Raw genomic sequence first — 26,517 nt, forward strand, 5'->3', positions numbered from 1 at the left:
TCCCTCCCACTTGCGGACGCGGTGCCGCGGATTTCAGTGCACTGAAAATCGTAACATCGCGAAGCGGCATCTCCGGCAGGCTCCGCTTCCTGAAAACACGCGAAATCGACAAGCGCGAGAACAATACCGTCCGCGACCCGATAACGATAGATCGCGGATCGCGACCCGCCTATCGTCGTGCAAGACTGATCGCGAGTGGATCGAGGATCGAGGTGGCTCTCGAAATCGTCCGGGATCGTGCGCCTCCGAGAGAGCTCGCCAAAAAGTGGACGAAACGAACGAGAACCGAGAAGATAGAGAAACGGTGTGCGAACCGCGTCTCGCGGCCCTGTGGTCCACGATTTCGCCGGCACGGTCGCCTCGCGAAAATCGTCGCTCGCGCGGAGAGTTAATCAGGAAGGAAGCACGCACGTTTTTCCACGACGCACGAGATCCGACTGGCGAGGCTGGTCTGCTGCACGAAGAAACAGTGTCGTCCTCGGCGTAACGTCGCGTGGAACGACGAGAACGAGCGCGGCCGGAGCGATGCACGCGGAGATCGGTGCTCCACAGTCCCAGCGAGATCTCTGAAAGAAAACGGGAGAAAGTGAGAAGAGAATCGTCGCGGTCTAGCATCGGCCCGAGCGGATTCTTTCGGTTTAAGCGCCTCGATAAGAGGAGGCGTGCCGCGCGGACCGTTCCGTGGGACTGATTTTTCGCCACCGTTCGCCACGTTTTCCCGTCCGATGATAGACGCTCGCGAATTAGTGACAACCGAGGGACGCTGATCGGTTTCGCGTGGCAGTGTCGGATGAACTGGGAACACGGATCGCGGCAAGTGGAAAAGGATGGTGAGGAGGAGGACGACGACGAGGACGGTGACGAGCATGACCGAGACGATGATAACCAGCGGCTGATTGATCGAGGATCGACGAGCCACGAGTTCCTGTTCAGGTAAACTTTCATCGCTTTCGTCCTAACGGCTACGATTCCGCTAATAGTCGAGCTTCGCGGTATCGTCGAACGCTGACGTCGAACGAGTCCATCGACGATCGAGTCGCGAGGCGCTCTATCGAGTGATATTACGTACGTTCGATGAAACTGGCGGTAAACTTTTTTTTTAAATTCGAGAAAACATCGCTCGACGCGACAGCGTTGATTACTATACTTCAGTCTGCACGTTTTAATCGATCGTCGCGATGGATCCCTTCGACGAGACGTCTGTCGCTTTGCACTCTCACTAACAACTATTAATATTCCTTGCTTGCAGAACTCTGACCGGTACACGCTTTAGCCGCAAACTAACAAACCGAACGCACGCGGATTGGAAGAAAATGGCTGATCCGGACTCTCACGCTGCTCTCGTTTCTTCTCTAATCTTTCTCAACCTTTCGATCGTGTCGTCTGTCCTAGCTTTCTTCGTTGCTTCGCCTGACCCGATTAAACGATCCAACCCTTCCACGAAAACGCACTTTCGCGAGAAAACTTTTCCCAGCGCCATGAAAAAAATCGTATGAAAAAGAAAAAGAATGAAAAAAAAAAAAAAATAGCGAAGGAGATCGCGAAAGTTGATTCGATGCGCGACAAAACAATCGAGGATCCACGATACGCGGGTCCAAGCCGGGCTTTTGTGGAACGATCGATCGAATAGGCGTCGAACGGGGGGGGAGGAGGGTGGTGGGTGGCGGGTGGGCGAGGGTGTGCACGGACGAGGGACGCAGCGCGGGGGCGTAGCACGGTGATTAGTCGCTGTGTTTTGGAAAACAATGCGCAGAATTTCGCCGGCGATAAATAATAAAGAACGGATAAAGTGTAACGTCAGGCGAGAGTGAAGTGGCGCTCGGGTCGCGCGGATGAATAAACAACGCGGGCATATGTAATGCGCCGGCGTCGAATAAAAATTAAATAAAACACGAGCGGAGAGGTTGTCGTATCGAAACTTGAAACATTCATTGTCCCTTCAACGCGTTACCTTTCCCCGCAGCGTAGACCCGAACAATCCGAATGCTGCGGCGAGTCCATTGCCCTCTGCTCTACTCGCTCTCTACCCTCGAACGCGCCGATATACCTCCTCGACGAGACGAAACTCTTCCCTCTTCTTTCTCTCCTCCTCGTCTCCGTCAAAAATCGTGGCTCTGCGCGCAGGCTAGGAGAGGACAAAGTGGCGGAAAGCGCTCCAGGCCATTGTTACGTGTAAATTTACCTGGACCCGTGGGCCCAGGCGATGTTGCGATTCACGCAACGCGCACTCCTCTGTCGTACCGCCGCGCTCCACCCCGAGGAACGACCCTCAAATTAAACCCTTAAACAGGTCCGACCTGGTGGCACTTTGAAACCCGGCTGGTCCGCCGCGAGGAGACGGAGATAATACTCGGATGGAGGGTACGCGAAGGAAAAGGAGGAGCTGACGATGTGTGCGTCCAGATGTGTACATATACGTGTATATATAGCTGTACGCGAGGAGGGTAGGAGATCTCGATGAAAAAATGGAAAGAATATAATTCGAGAGATACAGTAGGTTGCGACGATGGGTTTCTCCCCTTTTACCTAGGCCCCCCCACCTCTGGACACGGGGCATCACGAACTCGCCCTTCCCTCTGGGCCCCCCCTCGTTCCACCCCCCTTTTTTGAGTGGCGGCCAGCTGCGGGGTCAGTTTTCGACGGGCGCGCGGCGCATTAAGGTGTTACGCGAAAAATTAGTCATCGTCCTCCGTGGTGTCTCTCCGTGTTCCTCGTGGTCGCGTGAAAATTCGGTTACCTCTCGCGCGCGTACCGCGCGTAGGAAGCAGGGTGGTAAACGGGCAGCGAGCGATCTCTGTACCCCGGCGGCACGCAACCCCCGTTGCGAGAATCCCCGATGGAGAGGAACGGACAGCGGCGCGAAGGAAGAGCGCGAGAGAGAAGGGAAGAAAAAACAGCGTGGCGCGAGAACAACCACCGGATTGCTTCTGCAGTGATGAACGCGTGATGGATATTAAATGGGCGCACGGTACGCATCGACAGATTAATTCCATTTCCAGCAGGCCCTGTGCTGCTTCCCGCGAGCAAGGTTTTAACAAATACGCGACCGCGCCGCGAGCCAGACGATCGGAAATATTAAACGTTCGTTTCTTTGTCGCTCCATCTCTCTCTCCCTCTCTTTCTCTCTTTCTCTCTCTCTCTCTCTCTTTCTGTTCCCTCCTTTTTTCGTGTTTGCCGTTTTGTCGATGCTCGAAATTTCATGAGCAAATATTTTCCGAGCATCGATCATTCCGCGCGGAGAGTAAAACGGATGCTCGTTATCGTCGAGCGAGCTGTTTTTCACCTTTAAGCAGTCGAGTCGAAGCTCGTGGCGGGGCTGTCTTCGTAAACCTTCGAACCGAGAGGAAAAATGAAAAGAGCGACGTGTCTGGATTTTGATTCTCGTCAAATCGATCTCGCGATGTGGCTCGCGTCGTCGTTGGCCGCGTGTGAACATTGCAAACCCGGCCGGTGGCAGGAAGTTTGAACGCTTCTTTGATACGCGGTCTGTCAACTGAACCCTGCTCGTTTGCCGTGCCAATCGCTCTGGCGTCGAGCAAATAATTAATCGCAAATAATACCCGGTTTTCCGTGAAAGCTGCGAAAGGGTCCCACCCTAAAAACGCGCGGCTATATCGGCTCGTTTAATTTCGCTAATTTCTTTTCTCGCGCCGCCACGGCCCGAAAGGGTTGCCGTTGCAGCCCTCTCCAACGGCTTTCCTTCAGCTTCGTCCGCGGGAGAGACGAGAGATGAGAGACAATGGAGGAGGAGGAAGGGTTCGCGAGACGTTAAAAATCTCGAGGGGGCAGGCGAAAGTAGGCCGTGAAGAGAGGGTAGAGGACGTCGTAAGAGATGAAGGACCGGAAAAATAATTACTTCTCGTACGCGGCGGACGAAAAGAGCGGCTCTAACCACGCGGATGGCTGTGGGGCGCGGATGAAATATTTTGCGAGAGGGACGAAAGTTTCAACTTCGTTTTAAATTCTTTAACTTGATACAGATATAACCTTCTTCAAACGTGCTTCCATCGATACAGTTTACACGCGAGTTTGAAGACAAGAGAAAAAATAAATTATCACACTGTGTAGGAATTACCATAAAGGGAGGAGAAAATTGTTAAAAATAAATGAAGAAACCGTGTCTAAGGGGGAGAAGGATAAAGTGTTTCCTTTGAACGGAATAAGATATTGAATAAGTACCGATTTGCGAAAACAATGGACCGTTCAATTAGCGCAGAGGCACGGAAAAACGTCCCCAAAGAATTCTATTATCGTAACGACCGATCGAATCGGCCAATCATCGCGCGGAAATTGGATCTCCTCGTTCCTTTTTAAGCGACAAAAACTGCCCTTCCCATCTTCTTATCGCCGAACTGCCTATAAAAGTTCCGAATAACAGGCTCGTCGTCAGAGAGCTACTACCCTCGACGCGAGGGCGGCTAATTTCGTACGGCACTCGAACAAATCGCAAAATCTATTCCAAGCGAACGAAACATTCCATCCTTTATTTATTTAACAACGAAGGAATCGAACGAGCAGCGTCGCGTCCAACTTTTTTCTACTTCGAATCCTCCGCCATCTTCCACGGACACCGTCGAAGCGTACAAAACCGCCTCTTCCTCGAAAAGTAAAATCTGCCGAAAAAAGTAAAAGAACAACGATCGTTTCGCGTTGATTCACCGTTGCGTTATTGATTAAAGCAATCAAAGAGAACTCTGTTTCTGCGACGCGACTTTCGAGGGAACCGAGAAGAGCGAACGACGAACAGCCAGTTCGCAGAATAACAGAAAGGGACAGAGCTACGGGGCATCGGAGGGTGGATCGACGGCGGGAAAAGATGGCGTAAAAATGGAGGGTGCAAAGTAACGGTGGGATGGGATTACTGGGATACCCCACCCTCGACGACACTCCTTTCTGCGGATGCCCCGGCGGGAATACTCGCGAGATTTCCAAATTTCGCAACCCGGGGGCAACTTTTTAAGGCGCCGTCCATTAGCGACCGCCGTTCGTCCCTACGCGCGGTCGCTTAACCGCGCGATTTACAAATGGAAATTCCCTTAAGACGGCTCGTGACCGTCCATCGAACGAAAGGGCTATATCGCCTCTATGAAAAATTAATATATTCTCCGCGAAAACCGGTTCGACTGAGGCGCCGTCCAAAGGGTAGCTGGCTCGAAAAACGCAGCCCAAAATCGCGTTCCTCCTCGATCTTCTCGATACTCTCCGCGGTCGAGTCCGTTGCTAGACGAGACAACAATGGACGAGCAGCGGCGGTAAAGCCTGTATCGGATCGGAAAAGCGGAAGATCTAATTTTACAAATATTCTGACATTCCGAATAATTCAAGGCTGCGCCGGTTAGGGCCGGGGGGATGGCGGCAAGCAGGTAGACGCGCGCGGACGTGGGGAGGGTGGCGGCGGGCACCGAGTTAAAACAAACATTTTTGCGCGTGCGAGGTTCGGCCATAAAGCTCTGCCCGGCCAAATGCATTGGCCGGCAGTTGCATAACACTCTAGAATAGCTTCGGAAAATGGTGGACCTTCTCTCTCGCGGCTGGCTTTTTCTTTTTCGGTCTACGCCGCCCGTTCTACGTCTCAATACCGGGAATACGGCACCCCTCCCGTTTCCCCCTCGCGGCTGCGATTCGACGAGATTCGTCCCGGATACACGGACCGTTCTCCTCGCTCGGGTCCAGTCGAAAATGGCTGTTAATACGCGGCCGGCTGTCAAACAATGAACGCTGCTCCGCTGGCGTGACAATATTTCAGGGGATGAATCAACCAACGCCCGAGCGGGGAACGTACAGTTCGACCAATATAGATGGGATGTGTCTAGGCGTTTAAAGAGGCGGATAACCTCTTGCCAGCGAAATATCGAGCCACGCTTAGCAGGGAGACGCGAACTGTTAACAGCGCGACGTTTACGCTCTCCTCCATTCTTCTGTTGGACGGAACGATACTGCCGCTACTGTTTCCTTTAAAATCCCCACACGCCTTGATACACGATTGGCACGAGAGTTGGACACCGCACTGGCCACGCGCGTACGTTTACACACTATTCGCGAACGTACCTTCGCGTCACGCGAAATAAGTCCATTAGTCACTTGGGTGAAAAATGACAGGGTTGACCTAGTGCTAGTTGCTTGGTCTTGGGCCGCGCGGATTCCGCGGGAAAAGGAGCGCAGCTTTATCGCTATTTCGCGATTTCGATAACCACGACCGCGTGTTGCGCAACGACGTGTACGCGTCCGAGAATAGCGCGCGAAATGGCGGATATTTTTTGGAGGGCTCGAGGGAGGGACGCGTGTATCGGTGGCGCATCCTTAGCCAAGCGCGCGAGTGTCTCGAAAGCGGCGGTGTACAACCAGCGACAGAGTTCGTTTGCGGTTCGACGTCCACGCGGAGGGACGCGTCTCTTCGTTCGCGTCGAACCCCTTTCGAGTTTAGAGGCAGGGTCAATTAAAATTATTTATTAAAACGCGCCCAGCTCGAATGTAAACAGAGAGCGAGACCACTGTGGCGCGATCCGATTAAAATCTAATTTTTCACGGATACTCTCTTAATTAAAACATTAAATTGATTGCGTGGTAAGGTCGAGGCGCGGGGCACCGTCTTCTCGAGCTGGGGCGAGCTAACCGGAGGCAGGGTCGAGGAAAAAGAGAGGAGATCGGGAACGGTGGGAAACGGGGATTGAAGACACGGAAGGGGGTGGCCGGAGGTTCGCGCGAAAATAAATGAAAATGAAATCAATTATAAAATTGTTTGAGGAGACTCCGAGGAGGAGCCAGTAACCGATGGATGGATGGATGGACTGGTACAGGTCGATCTTGAATTTTCTTAATTAAAAATCTACAGACTTTGCTTTCAATTAAAAACCGAAACGCCACGGGTCGTTCGTTATCGACGACGAAATAGCGTCTTGTCGCGATCGAACCGTCGTCGATGGAGCAATAAAATCGTCTCCGTTTAACCAACGAAAGAAAGAAAAGTCGAGCGAAGATAAGAGCGTGCACGGGGTTGGTTGAATAGCTTCCGCGTGTCAGTGGAAATTCGTCGAGTCGATTCGCGAGAGAAAGGGCGAACGAGTGAGAGTGGCTCTCTAATCTCCGCGAGATTTTCGCGGCACGAGGACGCCGCCTCGATTTATGATCCTCCTAAATCTCAGCCGTCCTCCCCTCGGCTAGGCTCCTTTGTCCCTGGACACTTTTGCACTTTTAAAACTTACTTCGCCGCGGAAATTTCATTAGAAGTGTCGCGGGCTCTCGTCGCCGGCGATAAGGCGACGCCAACTTGCCCGAGCCCCGTGTTCGCCGCTTTACATCGCGGTCTTTTGAAATATCGCCGTGGATTTCGCCGCCGCGACCGCCACCACGGCTGTCCCTGCCTTCTGTTTCGGCTCGACTTTTCCGCGACTTAATCAGCGCGAATGCCCCGGCCACTTTGCAGATAAACAACGTTATCGCGCGCCGCGAAACGCTGAACAACACAGCTGACTGGTACCCCTCGCGGATGCGAGGACGCAGCTCTTCGTGGTTATCGAGGAAACTGCAACGAAAATCGAACCAAACATTAGGACGCGCGTCCATCTGAGAGTGAAATCGTCGCTGATCGTTCTCGAGCGACAAACTTGCCGATCTACGAGCTAGTCGCGATAATTTCACTCTCAGATGGACGCGCACCCTTGCTCGCATATATACTAGAAATTAGTCGCCGCTTACTACTCGCACAATCCCACGGAGACAATGGAAGCTCCTCTCGGGTCCTTCGTCGCTCTACTGCTTTTTTCTCTATTTCTTTTTCCTTTTCTTCTTTCTTCACGGCCCTCTGCCCCTTTTGTTCCTCGTCGAAGACAGAGCAGACACGCGAGCACAAAAGGAGAAGCGAGCGGCGCTGGCCAGGAACGGTTCGCGGCGAGATCGACGATTCTGAAACGGAAAGGAAGGTCCGTTTCTTAAAAATCTCGTAGCAACCGGCCACCCACGCCAGCAGCTTTCCGAATGATAACGCATCACCTCCTCCTCTTCTTCCTGGGTTGGGTTCCGCGCTGATCGCGGGCGTGATCGCGATGCCCCGGCGTCGAAGAGTGCAGCTGCCGCTGACGGAGGCAACGGCATATGCCGCGTGGTCGGCGGTGCTCCTCCGATTATCCACATGCTACGCGTATACCTTCGAGAATGGACATCTGGCCTGCCCGCGGTGCTTTGCGGATTATTTGCTCGTTTGTTCCGCGCCGCGTACACTCGATAGACGCCTCGATACGCGACCGTCCTGCGAAATTTCCACGCGCTCGCCAAACTTTCATTGAATCGCTTCTCGGCCGTGATTCGTGTTAAACCGTACGAGATTTGTTTGCCTGGAAAGACACCACGGCTTAACACGCGACTGCTTCGAAATTGAAACTGAGAGATGTCTCTGCCACGCTATAAAGTCACGAGCTGGCTCCTCGCGTTTTTTCCAAGACTAAATCGAATTATAGACTACGCGAGGATAGTCGAACAATCGAGACATTTCTCGACGCTGAGAAACTGCTCGAAGCTGGTCCGTGGAGCCTATTTTCACGCGACGAGCGAATTCGCCTCGTTCGATTAAGATATCGGCTAATTCGAATCGCGGGACGAAAGATAACAGCGGTAAGATTCGACGTACGACGGTTTCACGGTGAAATTTGCAGCCCCTAACGAACCGCAGAGCAAATTTCTCCGATAAAATCGCGCCGTCCCGAAAGAATTAACATAAACGAGGCACCTGGGCGGCGGGGCAACAGCGAAACCCCCGTCCCCTGTATCTTCGCGCAAAGTGTCCAGCGAGCGTTCGCGGACGGGGCAGGAACGCGGCCGAAGAATGGCCGTCTCGCTGGAGGGGTGGCTCTCGAGTTCGCTCTCACGGTTGAATCGGCCGCAAATTGCGGCGAAAAAGGTAAAAGTTCGCCCGCGTAACTTTCTTCCGCGTCGAGGTTGGCCCGTCGAGATTTTTGTTTTCATTTGATTACCTCCGTTCACCCTCAGCCGTCGTTCTTGCCCCGTGGTGCACGACGAGGAGGAGGGTAAAGAGGGGGGTGGAAAACGGCTGGTTAGCAACGTGGTGTAGGGGTGCGTGGAAGTTGGCGAAAGCACGCCACGAGATTCCGTTATTTTCACGGGGCCAGAATCGATAGGGGCCACCCGCGCCTATTTCAACCCCCTCTGGGGGTGCATGCCGGGGCTGTGTGTGTGCGCGCTGCCGAGCGGTACGTCGACGCGTCAGGTTGGGTTAGGTTAAGCTCGCGCTTAGCCCGATAGCGCAGCTAGGTCAGATCGCACGCTAGCTGTTTACATCGGGGAAGACCACGCGAGGATCCTAGGTGCCATGACCTACCGCGAAAAAGGAGTCGCGTGCCCAAAATCTCTCACTCTCCGGCCGTCCTGAATCAACTCCACCGCGGCGCACGGGTCTGCCCGTCGAGCTTGCACCTCTTCCTCCTCCGGCATCGAGCCTGGCTTCTCCACCTTCGCGGTTCGTTTCTCACATCGCCTCTCCTCCCGCGCGACTTCGCTGGGATTACTTTCTCATTTAGATTTTATCCAAGGCGGCCGCGCGCGCGCGCGCGCGCTGCCGCCGCTTTTCTTACGTTCCACTCAGACGGCCGTTACCCGGCACTTTCTCGCGGCCAGCCGTCTCCTTTGTTTTTACTAATTACCCGGGACAAGTGAGCGCCCATCCAGCTTCCTTCCTCATCGTTCCCTCCGTCTTGTCCGCCGATCATTAGGCGGCTGGCCAAGAGGGTGTCCCTCGAGCGACTTGCTCCTTTTCTCCCTCTCCCTCTCTCTCTCTCTATCTTTTAAATAACGGGAACGAAATTATTGTTCCAACCGGGTATTGTCCTTCGTCGAGATGGTATCCTCGATATCGGTCGACGCAACGTCGAGCGCGCTGGTCGCGTGGTAACCCGTGGCTCGTGACGCTGGTAAAGGGTAGCGGGCACGATCAGCCGGACCGTAAGGGTTGAAAGCGCGCGAAACCGTCCGGATGATGATGGCCCGTCCGGCAGGCACGAGTCCGTCGATTCGACAGAGGTCCGTTGCAGCTGTCCTCGCAAAAAATCAGCCTCGATTGTTTTATCTGTCCCAGCGGTTCTATCCTCTGGTCAACCAACCGATTCTCTCCTTATTATGATTATCCTAGGCGAAGGGTCGTCGATGATGAGGGTCGGGAACTGAAACTCGTCCCTGTTTGATCGAACTTTGTCGCTGGCTAACGTCACGTTTCTCCGTTCTCGAGAGAAGGGCCGATGGAAATGACACAGAGTAGAGAAGAATCGACGAAATTTCATTACTTCTCTCGGTCCTTTTCTCCTTTTTAAACGCGTGTATCTCGCGGTTAACGGCGAGCAGAGTAGCTGTGTGGCTGATGAAAGGGACGCGTTCGGCTGGGATGTACCACGTGTCACGGTGCCGCTTGTCCGTGTATGCAAATCAAACCGGGCCATTGTTTCCCCCTGCGACCCCCTCCGCCGATTCTGGTCGACAAAAAGATCCAGGTCAAACTTTCATCCGGTTAGGAATTTTTATTTTTCGACCAACGAAACAATAAAAGGGGTCAACCCTGACGCGGAGGCCCGAAGTAGAATGCCGGCAGCGTCGCGTGGTGGGGAGTTTTAGGGGATGGAAGCGGTATTCACCTTTCGGGACGCTCAACGGTCGGGACAGTGTCGTTCTAAGACAATCGATACAATTACGAGGAACCGCCATTGACGCTGGGAAGACGGAGGCAAAAGGGTCGCCGGTGGAGTCCCTCTTTTCTCCCAGTGTGGCCCACCCCTTACGAAAAAAAAACTCGTCGAGAATAAATACCCCGTGGACGATTTAAGAATGTCGATATTACTCGATCGCTTCTTGAGAGAATCGTGCTCGAGAAATAGAACGCGAAGTACAACGAAAAAAAAAGAAAGGAAATAGTACGAGAGGAAAGAAGAACGTTTGCGGAAAAGTGTAAAGCGAACGTGCATTCCGGTTACATTTCGGTTATTGTAGTCTACCGATGGTAATAAGATCTAGTCTATCGACGAAAGGCTCGCGCTAGGGAATGCCGCTCGAGAATTTCCAGAGGCGAGGCACGCCGTTTTGGGGGTGGTCGATCAACCCCCGTGGAAACGCGATGGAGCGAGTTGCGGTCAGCGCTAGGATTCGAAATACGACGGTGTACGTACTCTGTTACGTCGCGTACGCAACGATGTTATGTTAACCTTATCGTTGGGATGGTGGGCTGGCACGTAGTGTCACGCTAACACCCACCAATTGCTATTTGCCACGACGACAAGGCGAAATCTTCCAGACCGCGGCTGGGGCTGGAATTCTCCCGTTAAAACTTACCTCGAAACTCCTTAACGACAACCAAGCGAAATCCACCCACCCCCTCGGATCGAATCGAGTCACCGGCGCGTTACAGGATTATTTACTAACGAAATAGTCGTCCTTCGTTTCCCTCTAGGCGAAAGCGGCGCGAGATATATTTTTCAGCGATTTTACAAATCTTCGCGCGACCTTCGAATCTACCAGGCTTCATCGGCTATAAAGACTAATAATCAACGATGTAGCGAGCGGGGCAAAGACTAGCGCGGCGAGAGACAAACGTTCGATCAACGTTAACAGAGGCCGCTTCAAAGTCCTGGGCTAAGCCAAACATCTCTTCAAAGTAATGGCTGACTTTACCGGTAACCGGTCCCTTGGATCTTTCTACCAAAACCCAATAAAACAAATAGGCAGCGTTTCGCTTGGCCCGCGCGAACCTTCGCATTCTCTTTTTCACCCGGGAAAGAGGGACGCCGTCTCATAAACCGAAGACGAGACGCGTTGCGGTTAACGGCGGTATTTGAAATACACGTCGAACGCGAGGTCCATTCTGGCGTGTACGCAACAACGGCGTGCTAACCTTACTGTCACGCCGGGGCCAAAGGGATGTAAAGCCGCGATAACGCCTCCGAATCGTTATTGGGTGTGATAGAGAAGCCACCCCTCATAGTTTACAAACCACTCTATCGTGGAAACGGAGCATCGTAAACGGGGTACAAAAGCCGCATCCCCCTCTTTGGAAAGAAAAAAACAAAATGACTGAGAGCGCAACAACGACGATATCGATACATCAGATTGCGTGTATAATTACACAACGAACTTGTAAATTATTTAACGGTCGCGTTTTTTACGACTCTGCAACATCGACGAGGGAAATTAATTACACTCTTGAATACCAGATATTGTTCAATGTGAAATTATGCTGAACGAAAGAGAGGGAGTGGAGGAGAGGAAGAGGGAGTGCCTTAAAAATAAGAAAAGATGGAATATTCTTTTATTTCGTACGATCATCCCCTCGCAGCATTCCTCGTATCGAAGAAAAAACGGCTGCATTGGTCGGAAAAATTCCGGGGATACCGGCGCTCGAATAGCGAACAATGTATCGTGAAATGAAATTCGAGGCAGGAATTTCAGACTCATGGATGCTCGTGCAGCCGAATCACCGGCGTAGCAATCGAAATAATCGATAAAACGAACGCACCCGGTGGTTACGGCCGTATAACGTTCGAAAGAGCGAACGGTGGCCGAGGCTACGTCCGATCCCTCCGCGCGTTGGCGTCTTGCGACGCGCGACGAAAGTGTTACGACCCCGTTCCGCGCCTAGCAGGTAATGCCCTCCGCGATATCGCTGAAAAGTGATTTATCCAGGAAATCGGATGTATCCCTAACGTCGATCGTTTTGCAAAGACGACACGGTCAGAGAGAGAGAGAGAGAGAGAGAGAGAGAGAGTGAGAGAGTGAGAGATCGAAAGAGAGAGAGAGAGAGAGAGAGGAAGGAGGGACGTGGCAGGGAACGGCAGAGAGAGCGAGTGTGAGAAAGAGAAGAAGAGAGATGATCGGCGTAGGCGCCTAGTACGTCGTTATCCACCTGGCGGGGTTTGCGCAGCGCAAAACGCAAACGCAGGAGAGCGCAGAGAGAGGCGCTTCAGCGCATGGGGCAGCAGCGCTGGCCGCGGGGGCGGACGGAAGAGGGGGGGTCCGGTGGTGGATGGCCGAGGACGGGACAAGGTCCGGCAGAGAGGGCTGGATAGGCGCGAGCGAGACGGTTAGAGGGCCGCGGGGCTGTTGGGGGGTGGCGAGGGGTGCGCGTCCGAGAGAGGGTTGGTGGCTCGGTGGTGTGATAGAGGCGGCGAGGAGGTGAGGTGGGGGTGCCCGGCACGGGGCCACGGCGCAGTTGCTACTCAGACACGGGGATGCTCGCAATGCCTCTATCAAAGGTTACCGAAAATTTCCTAAAATAACCGCGTTTCGTAATCGCGAGCCGCGTAGAAACCGTGTCCGGTGCGCGCGCGAGGTGTTCCAAAGCCGCGGAGAGAAGAGTTCCGGGTTCACGCGGGTCCCCATGGAGGAATTCGGGAGGGGGGCGCGTCGCGTACTACCGCGAGCCGTTCGACTAAATGAAAGAGGCCCGGAGAAGGATCGGGCCACGGTTGATCGCGGGACCGTCCGGTGGTGAGAGATCGGCGTGTTTCGCGAGGCGACTTCGCGATGGGAACCGAGGGCGCGGGACGAGGTGAAAGACCCAGGAGAAAGAGAAAGGGAGAGAGAGAGAGAGAGAGAGAGGGAGGAGGGATGAAGGAGGAAGGAGGAAATTTCAAGGAGGAGCGAGCGAGGTGGAAGAAGGAGCTTGCTTTCTACCAAGATCACCATCCCGCGACGTACCAACAGACACTGGCGAGTCGCGAGGAGCACGTGGGGGAGAAAAGTCCGGGAAAGCACGAGGAGCGAGCAAGAGAAAGAGGCTACCACCGTCAGCCGATGGGAGAGAGAGAAAGACAGAGACAGCCTCCCGACGCGTCTTACTACGACGCGCAAGGAACGACGCCGCGCGCCTCCCTAGAAGGGGAACTACGGCCCTGGAGGGGGTGGAAAGGGGGTGCCCGCGGCGGGGGTAGCAAAGACGCTCATTCGTTCCTCGGGTCACGTGGGCCCCTTCTTATAACCAAGGTTTTTCATTGCGTCCCGCGGGAAATTCGAACCCCTTTCACGCCGGCTGCTTATGCATCCCTCGGAAGGGATGAGACGCTCGGTTCGATACCGGACGATCCCGCCTACGATCTATGCCTGCACGATGTATCGATGATCGTCTCTTCCTCTTTTCTCGCGATATCACCGCGCGTCTCGATTTCTCTGTTTCGATTTCGTACAATTTTCCAAATTTCAAATCCGATCGATTCGTCCTTTGCGTCGCGTTTTCTTTTTTTTTTTTTCTTCTTCTTTTCTCGTCGACTACGTCTCAGAGGGGAAGGTGATTTTCTTCGATTCTCGGTGGTCGAATGGAACGCCGCGAGGCGCGCCGGAATTGGTTAATTTCGCCGGTGTATCGTCGATACGAATCGATTCCGTTCCGTGTGCGGGGGGAGGGGCGGTTGGTAAAGAATCAGATCCTCGTCGAGCTCCCCCCTCCGTATTCTTTCTGTTTCAGACGCGTCGCACTGTGTTGTTATGTGTTGTCATAGTTATTTCATTGAAAAATTAATTTCACCGTTTTCGAAACACGCACCGATTTCTGTCTGTGAAACACAAAGTCTGAACAACTCCTCTTAAGTTTCTGCCGAAACCGGACTTGATTATTTAGACAAAGCTTTCGTTCGAGCGTTCCTCATTTCGAAATTACGACAAGTAAGAAGACGACGAATAAACGAAAGAAGAAGAAGAAGAAGAAAAGGAAGAAGAAGGGGAAGAAGAAGAAGAAGAAGAGGGAAAAAGGATATAGGAAACCAAGAAAAAAAAATCACAAAAAAAAGCACAAAAAAAGAGTGAAGAGAAACGAAATTAAATTAAACAAAAAAAAAGCATTGCCTTAAGAAAGAAGAGTATACCTACACCGTCGAAGGAACAAGCAAGAAACACAGGGGGGGGAAAAAGAAATAAAAAAACAAAATAACAAAAAAACACTTTAGACGCCTAACAAAGTAAATTGTAAAGATATGACTAAAGTATATTTTTAACAAGTTTTGAGAAACTTTAGATTTTAAACGTAAATTTTAAAAGCGAAAAATGAAAAAAAACGATAAAATTCTTAATAACTAAAAATGTGATCTAAAAGTCGTTGCTACCAAGAGAAGCCTTATGTCCTTGTTTCAATTAGTTCGATTCCAAACGTAAGTACCAGAACCAATCTCGCAACAATCATATATCTATATATATATACACGTATATACATGTACATGCATGGCATGCTGCACGGTACCCACCCCCACCACCCCTAACAAAAATCCTCCACCAGTTCCTACCTCGAAAACGACAAAAAAAAAGAAGAAAAAGTCTGACGCTAACGCGGTCCCTCCTTCGATCTCTCGCGTGGCTTCTAAAATCATAAATCGTCATGCGACTCCCAATAATGACAGCCCTTTTGTGGAACGGCACACCCAGCAACGTCCGCCACAAAGTTGCCTCTCGTAATTGTACACTTTCGTGCGTACAGCGCCGCTTGCCACGGACGTAACACTTATTATAGTAAATCGGTTAAACGCGAGAGCGTCCGTAATCATAGCAACTACACGGTAATCACTACTGTTGCCCGGTAGTATTGCCATTACGTGCATTATCATTCTAATTCGCAGATTATTAAGTAGCATGCAACGATACGACGACCAGGCGGTCTCGCGTCCCAGGGAATCGCGTTCTTCGCGAGTTTCGATTCGACAACGTCCAAACACGACCGGAAGAAGCTCGAGGAAGTTCGATACGTTCAGAAGATTCGCTAGCCTTCGCGATTTCCGAAGGAAACGACCGCTCAGAGGAGTTTAACGCGTGTTCTCGCGACCTCGCGAACATCCAACGAATCGGGTACCGATTTCCGATCAGTAGCCGTTCGAAAAGTCGATTACAACCGACGAAATGGCGGTTAAACGGTCGTCGCGATGCGAGCGCGGAAAAAAAATCGCGTCCGAGATACGAGCGTAAAATCGTCGATCGCGGAAAATGGGGGATCAGCGAGCCTCTCGCCGAGGAAAATTTATCGTCGAGGCTCGAAAAACGAAACGCGATGGGGGAGGTTGAACCGAATGAAAACGAGAAAAAAAAAAGAACGAAAATATAAAAAGGGGTGGAGAGAGAAAAATTGCCAACCGGCCGGAGAGCTCGGTCCGAAAATCATTTTATTTTCCACGCGACGATGACGCACCGCTGCCAGGTCCGGGGGTCGTTGCGATGATGGGGTGGGTGGAGGGGGTGGTGTGCCGGGGTTCGATTTGAAATTTGCTATTTCGCAACCGGAGGCCTGGCTTGAAAACCGGCCGCCGCATGCAACGTAGCAACGCGGAGCACGCGAGCGTTACGTTCGTTTCGGCGAACGAAAATGACGGGTCGAGGGGGTGGTGGGCCTGGGGGGTGGTATGGCGCGCGCGATGGATTTGCAACAGCGCGGCGTTCGTAACGAGCGTTCCTCCTTTTTCATTCCCGTCCCTTCTCATTTTTCTCGATGATTTTCGAGCGGAAAGGGGCGCAGCTCGTTCCGCTCGCAGACTCTCTCTCTCTCTCTCTCTCTCTCTGGCGCGCGCGTGTGTGCAGGATTTACGCGCGTCGGAACGCTCGCCGTTCGAGTCTATCATCCCATTTTGGCTGGGTTCGAGGATGGTCGGTGTTGTTGCGCCGAGAATGCCAGTGGGGGGGGGTGGAGAGGCGGTAGAGGCGGTGGACAGGAGCGGAAAGGCGTTAGGGTGCCCCTCGGTGGAAAGAGGAGGCGATGCGACTCGGTGTGTCCGGTGGTAGCGTGAACTAGGGTGATGCGAGCGGGAGCGAGAGAGCTCGAGGGAAGTAAGGGAGAGAGGGCGAGGGTGGCGGGCTTGCATGCATTTTTTTTCCACACCCCGCGTATTGATCCCGGAGTCATTCAAAATGGCGGCCGGGGCCGAGTCAGCCAATGACTGCCTGAATCGATGACTGCAGCAAGCCACCCCCGGACCGGCCAATGGGAGGCCAATGGGAGGCCGCCGCACGGCGTTCTATGCGGGAACCACCACCCCGGTGTGCGAGACACCGGCCTACCACCTTCCTAGTCCGGCTAGTACGTGCACATGCGTTTGCACGCGTGTATGTTCCCTGTTCCGGGTTCGAGCTCGTCGATGACCCGGGACACGTCGATGATTTCCACGGAAAATTCCCCTACCAACAGCCGTGCCCGAGCTGCGTTTCGAACGAGCCCCCCCAAAAAACCGTTCCAACTTTCGACGATCGCACCGGCCGCCCGGCTATTTCCGTCCAGACCGTTCGCATTCGCTGCGATTAACGGCTTGCCCACCCTTGCCCACCCTCTTTTATTCCACCCTCGCGGAACAACTGGAATCGGGAATCGAGCTTACAGCCGAATCGAAAGGATCGTCATCCCGATTCTCGTCTATCCGCGTCCTCGAATCATCCACCGTGCTGACGACGTTGACCCTTTTCAAGCTTGGATCGCGATTTTTTCCCTCGCCAAAGAGTTCCACCCTCTTGAGAGGCTCTTCGGTTACGATTCAACCTCCGTACGAGCCATTTATCTCGCTCACCTTGATCTTCGATACGTATTTCCTTATCTTATCACGCGCAACTCGTTGGATATATCAATCGCCATCGCGAAGGAACGCGCGGTCGGTTTCGTCCTACGAAGGATCCTCGAAATCGCGGGACGGCTGCCGGACAGGGACGAGAGACGCGTGCAGGGGACTATCGGACGGTGACTGTGCCTCTGAATCGAAGCGCATCAATTTTCTGCCACGACACTCGTTGCCGCACTTTGTGCATAACGCGGGGCAAAGAGAATGTCGAAACTGCACGAGGCACGAGGCACGATTGCATCACGGTCTATAGAGCGTGCAGAGCGCGCCGCGTTACATCTGTGTGTGCATATGTACTTAGATTGGCTCCTATTGACATAGCGACACAGACGACGGTGGTGGTACAGTCGGGAAAAATTGCGAGCGACGCGTTCCACGGCATCGTCGCGACGTTGTCCGCGCGCCCGCCGCGTTCCATCCGACCGCCTCTCCGCTTTGATCTCGTCGAACGGCCGGACGGGCGCAATTCGCGGTCCCGATTTTCCGTCAGAATGAATTAATAGGAAATCGAGCGTACCTCCGCGCCGTTTCCCACCCGGCGTCCGCCCGCTCTGGTATCGGCGAAAAATCGATCTCGCGCGCCGCGAGCGTCGCCATGGCTCGATGATTCTTTTATCTTCGCGCGACGCACGTGCCACACCGTGGTATCTCACTGCCGTTCCAAATTTTTACGCGCCACTCCGCATCTCCGCGGAGGTGCGCGTGCGGGACGACGCCTCGCGTCGAATCTCTCGTGGATTTCCGTTCATCGACGCATCCGTTTTCCGACGATCGAGAGAGATCTCTCGCGGAACGTTTACCCTTTTGTTTTTCTCGTTTTATCGCCCGTTTTATCTCGCTGCAAACGAATCGTTCGTAAGCATCGCGAGATATCATCCGATGGAGAACTGCGAACGAACGGTGTTCAGGTTTTTATGAGAATTCTTCTCGTGTTCAGCGCTCGACGAAGGGTTAGAGGAGCTCGTCGTGGCACTTTCTGCTGCAGCTGTACTAAACGCACGATGGAACGGTTTTTCTAGCGCGGGCAGTTTTTCTATTAAGCTTCATTTGTTTCTTTCATTGCGTAATGCGCCGGACGCGTCGCTCATTTCATCCTACTGGCCAGCACTCCTACCGTTAGAATTCTTAATCCGGATTGCAGTTTAGTTTCGATACTTGCCGCGATGTTTGCTCGTCGAACGGATTTAACTCGTCCTAACGAATTTAGCCGCCCGTATTCTTCTCTCGCTTTTGGTATTATCCAATAATAGACGAGGCTACGAGTGTACGTTTTAAGGGAAAAGGGCAGCGAAATCGGCGCGATTCTCCTCCGCGTCGTTTCGAGGAGGATCGCGTTCCTCTAAAACGATCGATATCTTCGTACGGAACGCTTAGCACGGACAGAAACCTAATAACGAGTCACCCTTTTCTGTATTCATTCAACCCTTGTTCGTTGCCTCGCCACCAGGCGTCACTTCATCACGGGGTGGTTTTCTCTCGAGGGGTCGGAATCGACGAGGTGGCTTCACACGTACAGCAGTCGAAAAATTCGTCTCTCAACGCAAGTCGTCTCTTGACACCCAAATAAACCACCAAACAAATCGAAAATACGAAATACCCCAAATGCAAAGTAGACAATTTTTTGTAACAGAGGGGAAGAAAAATTCTTTCGTACGAAAATCACGAAAGGAACGTACCACTTTCGCGATCGAACGCGAGAAAGAACGAGGAACGGTTCATTCGACCGCGTACGCGAGAAAAAAAAAGAACGGGCCAGCAATAATGCAACGGGTCTCGCAAAATTCTATACGCTCAGCAGGAAGCGGAGGTTACGATCTGACAAAGTGACGGTTTCGCCGTGCACGCACGGTATTCAAAGAGTATCGAGAGAAAACGCATCCCGCGCCGGTTGAACGGCGAGCGAGCGCGGGTCGAGGGTTCTCGTTTTGGCGGCGGACAATCGTACGAAAGAAGGCAAGGATCAGGGCCAGAAGACAAATGTCTTCCTACGCAGAGCCGCGCGTTCTATCGGGGTAGTCGATCGAGTCGATTCAACGAGAGGAAAAGGGTGAACTGGGGAGAAAGATAGACAGAGAGAGAGAAAGAAAGAGAGAGAGAGAGAGAGAGAGTGAGAGAAAGATAGTTGCATCGCAGCGGCACAACTGGCCGCCAAGATGCAAGTGCACGTGCACGTCGTGCGCACCGACTCCGGGTATCCCTCTGTGTCGGTTGGCTCGTCGAGGTTCCAGCTGCCGATCGGGATCGGGGGAATCGGGATCGGGATTGGGATCTAAAATGTTACATGAACGTGTGCACGTACGTAGGTGCAATTGGTCGTTCTCGCTCGGACGGGCCGTGTGAACGGGCGTACACGCGCGTTGCATATGTGCGCGTGCACCGTTCACGGATCCACCCACCCCATCCGTGAAAGAGCCTCGACTCTCACCTGTTTTTACCCCGTCGGTTCATTTGTAATTTAAAACGGGCCTCGATTGCCCAATGCCCGGTCCCGCCTATATCCCGCTGCCCCCGCCCGCGCGTCCCACTTATCGCTGGCCAGTCCATAAATTTATACGTATTTTTCCCGCCTTTCAAACTTTTTGCGGGCTACTTGAAAAGGTATGCATCCTCCCTGTGTGTTGTTCGATTCTAGAGATAGCTAGAATTCCTCTATCTCTCTCTCTCTCTCTCTCTGATCGGATAGTAAACGATGGATTGATGGATTAAGAGACGCGTGGTTCGCCTTCCGCGGTGATCGAGGGTGTTCAGCGAATTTCGTTGCGAGAGTCAGTTGGGGAATTTTGGACTCGCGTATGGTGGGTGATGAACGGAGAGTAGTCGCTGGAAGAGAGGAAGCGTGTACTTAGTTTTCTCTTCCGCAACCTCGTCGGCAATTCCTGGCACGGTAACAACCTGTCGCGACCGGAAGTTCGATCGTGATCGTGGTACAGGGGACCCCTCTCGTTCCTTTCGTGCACACCCCCGCGCCGTTCTTTCGCCTGTTTATGCAGATGCGCGTTGTCGAAAAAATGCTCGTGCGATCCCGCGAACATCTGTCAGATTCGCCGGTAGATAGATCGCGCGGCATGTGCGGACGTTTTCGAACGCGATGTACGTTTTCGTACGAGTCTCCATTGAAGAAGCGCGCGCTCGCTCGCTCGCGCTGGTCCCAAGGTTCTCTCTCTTCTTCTGCTCTCTCTCTCTCTTGGCTGGTTACGCGAAAGGGGTTGGACGATGCGGAAGATCGTTCACTCTTTGAGGCGACAAGCGCGGGAGAGACGGCGAGGTCCATCGAGCACGCTCTTTACGCGCCGTTGAACGTTTGCACGCGCGTGTCGCGTTCGAGGGTGGCGCGGGTTTGGGTAGGGTGCGCGGGCGGAGGCCGAAAAATCCACGGATGGGCTACTTTCTCGCGGTGGAATCGGTCCACCTGAAGCGTGGAAAGCTGGCTGCCTCGTGGCAGGTAGGCCGCCCGTGGAGGGTGGATGCTGTGTGTACGCGGCGAGTGCAACCGGCCGCGGTGGGGGTTGAAACGAGGAAGGAAAAAAACGCAGCGAGGGTGCGCTTCTCCGCCCTCCGGACTCACACTTCCACGTGTACGCCACGTGGAAAAAAGGACGAGACTGACGTAAAAATGCTACGCGTGGGGGGTTGTCGTGGCGTTCGTCGTGGTGGTGGGGAGGGTTGAAAGCGGGCGAGCGAAGGTAGGGAAACGCGGGCAGAGGAAAAGGACGGACTGAACGGGAGCGCGGAGAGAATGCGTCGGGCGAGAGTAAGTGACAGCCGGGGAAGGAAAGAGAGGGATGGCCGAAGAACGAACAGAGGGGAAAGACGTTATCGTGGCAGGAAGGGATGGAAAGCTTACACGGTGGTGGGAGGTCGGCGGACACGTTAGACGGCCGTGGAGAAGGGGTGAGATGAAGAGAAGGGGCCGTCTATTTGACGAGGAGGGTGCGTAAGACGAGTAGGATGACCATCGACCAGCCGAGGCTATGAAATGAACATCGGCGCCTCCGTTGAAAAGTCGACGTCCTCCGCGAGGTCGACGATCCATCTTTCGATCGAGATCTCGATCGAAGGGAGAAAGGGGTGTAACGCAGTCTTCTTTCGTGGTGTGAGTGATTCAGAGCGGAGACTGTAGGGATGAAATTCAGACGATTAACGATGACGAGGTGGATTCTATGGACCACGTACGAAAGGATATCTAGTATGCAACGGCGGAAAGAGTTAGGGTCGATGAAAAAATCCGATTCGTAGGGTCGAGCTAGTGGGAAGGGATAAAAAAGAAAGCGCGTCCCACTCCCCCTCGTTCTGGTTAGTCACGCGTGTGCGGCCATACGGAGCATAAGGGAGGAGGCCATTTTTATACGACGGTCCCCTTCTTTTTATCCGTACCTCAGACTGCCGCTACACCCCCTTATAGAGGAGCCCTCGACAACAATTTTTCGGTCAGTCGAATTCATCCGGTCGTGACGTTCGCAAGTTCGTGGACGTCTCTCCGCGTAGACCGCCTCGAGAGGCGGATAGCGGCACCGAAAAGTTCGCTAGGAACACCGGGGAGGATCGAAGGGTGGTCGAAGAAAGTGGCGGTTGTCTCGGAGGGGTATGGCGCGGACTACGTTGCGACGCGTTCAGCTCGCGGCGGAATTTTCAAGGGCAATCTTGTAAGAACGAGAAGAAAAGTAGGAGACAGAGCGCGCGCCCCCGCGTGTGTGCGTTCACGCTCGCGTCTGAGGACGCGTAAGTTTTCGTGGCCAAGTCGGTGGCTGTGGCGACGATATCCAAGGTGTGTACACGGAGGAGAATGACGACCGGAGAGTTGTTGCACCCTGGCTCTCCGGGTCCTCGGTCTGGGTACGAACGAAACGGAGATACGTCGCGAGGGGGGTAGCAGCGAAAGGAAAACGGGCGAAAAAGGGAAAGATACGCCGTGATACGCGGAGAAGGGAAAGGTGAAAAAGAGAGAACGCCCCACTCTCTTTCTCACCCCTTAGAAAGGCTACCCCCCGTAGGAGACGTCGGCGGAGTCGGCAGCGGAGTGCCCCCCACCCACAAAACGGGTAGCTTGGGCAGAAGGAAGAGGGCGAGAGGGGTGGCCGAGAGTGTTGAGGAAAAGGGGGAGACAGAGCGCGCGCCTCGTCGTAGCTGAGAGTAGTGGGGGCAAAGGAAAAGAGGGGTGGCTTGAAAACTGCTGTCCTAGGGCAGGCTCAGTTTTTCGTCCTCTCGGAGGTAGATTTTGGTCGTGGGAGGACTGGTCAAGGGTCGGACGCCGGTCGAGGGTGACCTGGGCTGGGGCCCAGGTCCTAAGGACCCTCGCTCGCGAGTCTCTTAGACGGAAAAGGGAACTGGCAAAGGGTGCCGGAGGCAGCCAGAAATTTCGCGACCGCGCACCACCTAAGACAACGCCCCTACCCGAACACGCGTTCTTTAAGGCACGAGGGGGTGGCTTTTAGTCAGACGCACGCGGTCTGAGAAGCGCGCCACCACCGGCCCCCGACGGAGAAGGACTTAGCGTTTCTCGCGAGCCGCAGACCCGAGTCAGTTTCGGTTCCTCCTCCGTCAAGGACTCGAGAACGCGGAAGAGGAGAGTGCTTTTTCCTCGATCGTATACACGCGCCGTTGTCGTCGTCGTGAAGTCGTCGTCGTCGTCGTTGTCGTTGTCGTTGTCGTTGTCGTTGTCGTTGTCGTCGTCGTCGTCGTCGACGTCGTGGTGCACATCTTCGTCTTCGTGACTGCAAACGGGATACTGGAACCGACGCACACGGTCTTGCCTGACAGACACGCTTTGCACGCTGCGAGGAGAGAAGTCGACCAAGTGCGTTTACACGATCATCGTTTTCCTCGAGACGTCTTCTAAACCGTATCGACGATCGCCCGATATCTGGCCCCGGTCCAACGTCCGATCCGATCGGAATCGTACGGGGATCTTGGATTTTTCCTTCGATTACGCGCTGCGTGTCCTCTTGCGCGTGTTCTCCTCAGTGCCTCGACCAGACGCGGGACTTTGAAAATTGGAAACCACCGAGTGACTCTCCGCCTCGAGCCCACGGCACACGCTGACGGGAACGTGCGCCCGTGTGGTCATCCCCTCGATCGTACACTTTCTTTTTTTCCAACCGTGATTTTGGTCAGTTTTCCCCTCTTTCGACCAACCACCGGTGATCCACCCCCTCCATCTCGCTTCCCCGACATGCCCGGTACACGTCATCGTCGTCTGCAGTGTTTCGTCGCGATCGTAGACGGCTCGATCCTTTCTTAATCCCCGGCACCAGGCCGGAAATGGAGTGCCTTGTTAAATCGCGGCCGAGCGAACGGGAAAAGCCGCGTCGACGAATCACCGGGACGATTGTCGTTGCCTCTTCGTCGCTGGTCGAACGACCAGCCGACAATCGCGACCGATCGGCTCGCGGTGATCGCGATTCCGTCGAATCGCGCGGCGACGTTTAGTCTCCCGTCGAACGAGCAAAGAAACGAACAATCGATGCAACGAACGATGCTGACGTCTATTTGGAAGGTGATGAGACAACGTCTCCTCTCCTGTCCAGTGTGTCGTTAGTTACGAGGCTGTCGCTCGTTCCGCGCTCACCCTCGATCGCGGATCGTCGTTGCGGTCGAGAAACGGTTCCGCGGTGTAAAATTAATAGGGAGCGAATTTTTGTCAGCCCTCGCACGGCGAACTTTCGACCTGTCGCGCGTCCTCGTGAAACGGAGAATTTTAATAACTCGCGTCGTAGTCGCGTGCAACTCGTCCCCGTCGAATTAATTAATCCCGTTGTACGAGTGAGCAAGGTGCAAAAGAACACGTCGGATCGCTAATGGATGGCACGGTTCGAACCGCGAGATGGATCGCTGTTTCGATGTGAATGAAACACGAGTGCTCGCGAGAAACGCGACGACGAGTCGAGGAATCAAACGATCGAATAACGATTCTCACCCCTTTTTTCTCCATCGAACGTGTGTCGCGAAGTACGCGTCTCAAGGGTGTTCGCGAATTTCCTCGCTGGTTGGTGCAATGTGACGCGACGGCAAGACGTTCCTTGGCTCACGTGTTCTCGCGAAGAATCGTTCCTCACGGGACTCTAATCGTAACGAACCTGAAGGGAATCGTGTTCAGAAATTCGCGTTTCGACGAGTGCAAACCTGAACACGTTCCAATCCGAAGTGACAACCCTGACTTTTCACCAGACGATTATCCAAAAGTTCCTCTCGATCGTTTTCCATTCGGTAGAGATTGAAATCGCGTACAACGAATCTTGTTTCCGTCGCGAGTGTCAAAACGTGTCTCGAGTTGAGAGAGGCCAGAGTAGCTCGACGGATCGCGTTCGCTGTTGGCCTGTCGGAAACGTTTCGATTCGCGAACGATTAGTCCTAGTTGCATGCGTAGAGAGCTGGCTATCAGCGCGAGAGGGTAGTGCTGTGCATAAAAATAGCGTTTTCTTTCTGAATTGCAGCTTCGAGCGGGAGACGCGTTGCAGCAAGAGATTCCCGCGCAGGAGAGGAAGACTGGACAAAGCGGAAGAAGCAGAATAAGACGAGCAAAGCAGAAGAAGCGGAGGAACACAAGAGTAAAAGAAGAGCGAATGCGAGACGCGTAGAAGCGGGGTTTGCGACGGAAGTGACTTAACGGAGCGAAGTTAGGGATAGGCGGAAGTGTGATTAAGATTGAGAACGTGAGAGATAGGGATAGAGAGGAAGTGAACGAGAGAGGAGACGAACAAGCGGTAGAAGAGAAGAAGTGGAAGAAGAAACGAAGAGGAAGATCTGGGATTGGGATAGATCCGAAGCAGCGACAGCAGCAGCAGCAGGAGCAGCAGAAGAAGAAGACGAGGAATAGGAAGAAGAAGAAGAAAAAGAAGAAGAAGAAGAAGCAGAATAGGAAAAGGTGTGAAGAAGAAGCAAGTGAAATATCGTTAGAGAAAGGACGAAGGGAAGAGGGGATAGAAGAGAGAAGAAGCTCGTTAGAGAGAACCTCGCGCCGCATACATATATATTTCAGTGTGTTCAAAAAACGAGTGTACCCAAGTGCAATATTATTAAACCTAAACGATAATAAGAAGCAACCACAACTACCATCGACGATATCGGTAACGATGAGCGGTTAATCGATAATCCAATAGAATTCCTTTTAAAGAGTTAAAGAACCCTAGAGTCGCATTTCGAGGAGGAATATCGTGAACGGACGCGAATAGAAGGTAAAACGAGGGGCCGAAGAAGGTTCGCGGAACGGAAGAAGGCTACGGCTGAAGCACGGGGTTAGAGAAGATCGACCAGCGGCGGATGCCAGCATCTTCGACGGCGCACTGTGCAGACGGGGTGATCGAAATCCTCGCCGAGATAGAAGAACTGCCGTCCCGGTTCGAATAAATCACACGACGTATCACACGCGAGAGCCGACGGGCGAGTCCCTTTTCTCAACGATTCTCGACGGACGGAAGGGCTCGCGCGCGTTGGCGTACGCAGGTACACGCATATTACACACACGAACACGCACATCGACATTACGGGGCTACTAACTACTCAGGGCAAAACGGGACGAGCAGTATCGAATCGACGAGTGCGATTTCTCACCCGGCAGCATAGAGGGCTATATAATACGACGACGTACTTCGACCGAGAGAGATTCGCGTCTGCACGGACTGTCCTTCTCGTTCACACCGTCCGGGCTGGGCAATCCTGAATTTTAACCTGAACTTAAGTGTATGATAGACTTTAAGTTAGATAGGACAAAGAAATAGGGTGTTCTCCGCTGTTGGAGGACGTCCGTTCGCGCGCGCATCAATTCATCAGTCACACACACATACACACGCACACACACACACACAGATCAGTCACGCACAAACGGTCTTAAACTGCGGTCACGCAGCAGAGACACACTCGCATACACGCGCACACAAGTGTACACACGTAGAGGGGAAGAAGAATAAAAAAGAAAAGAAAAAAACAGACACGTATCGAGGGTAAATGCAGACCGAGA

General features: G+C 53.3%; 1 protein-coding gene across 1 annotated transcript; it reads left to right on the plus strand.

Annotated features, from left to right (window-relative positions):
* The first annotated feature begins 285 nt into the window (after positions 1 to 285).
* LOC143427733 (uncharacterized) lies at positions 286 to 25,132 on the plus strand. The gene is made up of 2 exons (XM_076902140.1): positions 286 to 933; positions 24,995 to 25,132. Exons 1-2 carry the CDS (start codon positions 791 to 793, stop codon positions 25,071 to 25,073), a joined length of 222 nt encoding a protein of 73 aa, XP_076758255.1. The 5' UTR covers positions 286 to 790; the 3' UTR covers positions 25,074 to 25,132.
* Positions 25,133 to 26,517: the final 1,385 nt, after the last annotated feature.

The sequence above is a fragment of the Xylocopa sonorina genome, chromosome 9 (assembly GCF_050948175.1).
Source record: "Xylocopa sonorina isolate GNS202 chromosome 9, iyXylSono1_principal, whole genome shotgun sequence".
Classification (NCBI taxonomy): domain Eukaryota; kingdom Metazoa; phylum Arthropoda; class Insecta; order Hymenoptera; family Apidae; genus Xylocopa; species Xylocopa sonorina.

Excerpts from the sequence above, each read along its gene's own strand:
- LOC143427733 (XM_076902140.1), top strand. The coding sequence starts at position 791 with ATGAACTGGGAACACGGATCGCGGCAAGTGGAAAAGGATGGTGAGGAG. Across the intron at positions 934-24,994 it reads AGCCACGAGTTCCTGTTCAG|CTTCGAGCGGGAGACGCGTT; the intron begins GTAAACTTTCAT and ends TCTGAATTGCAG.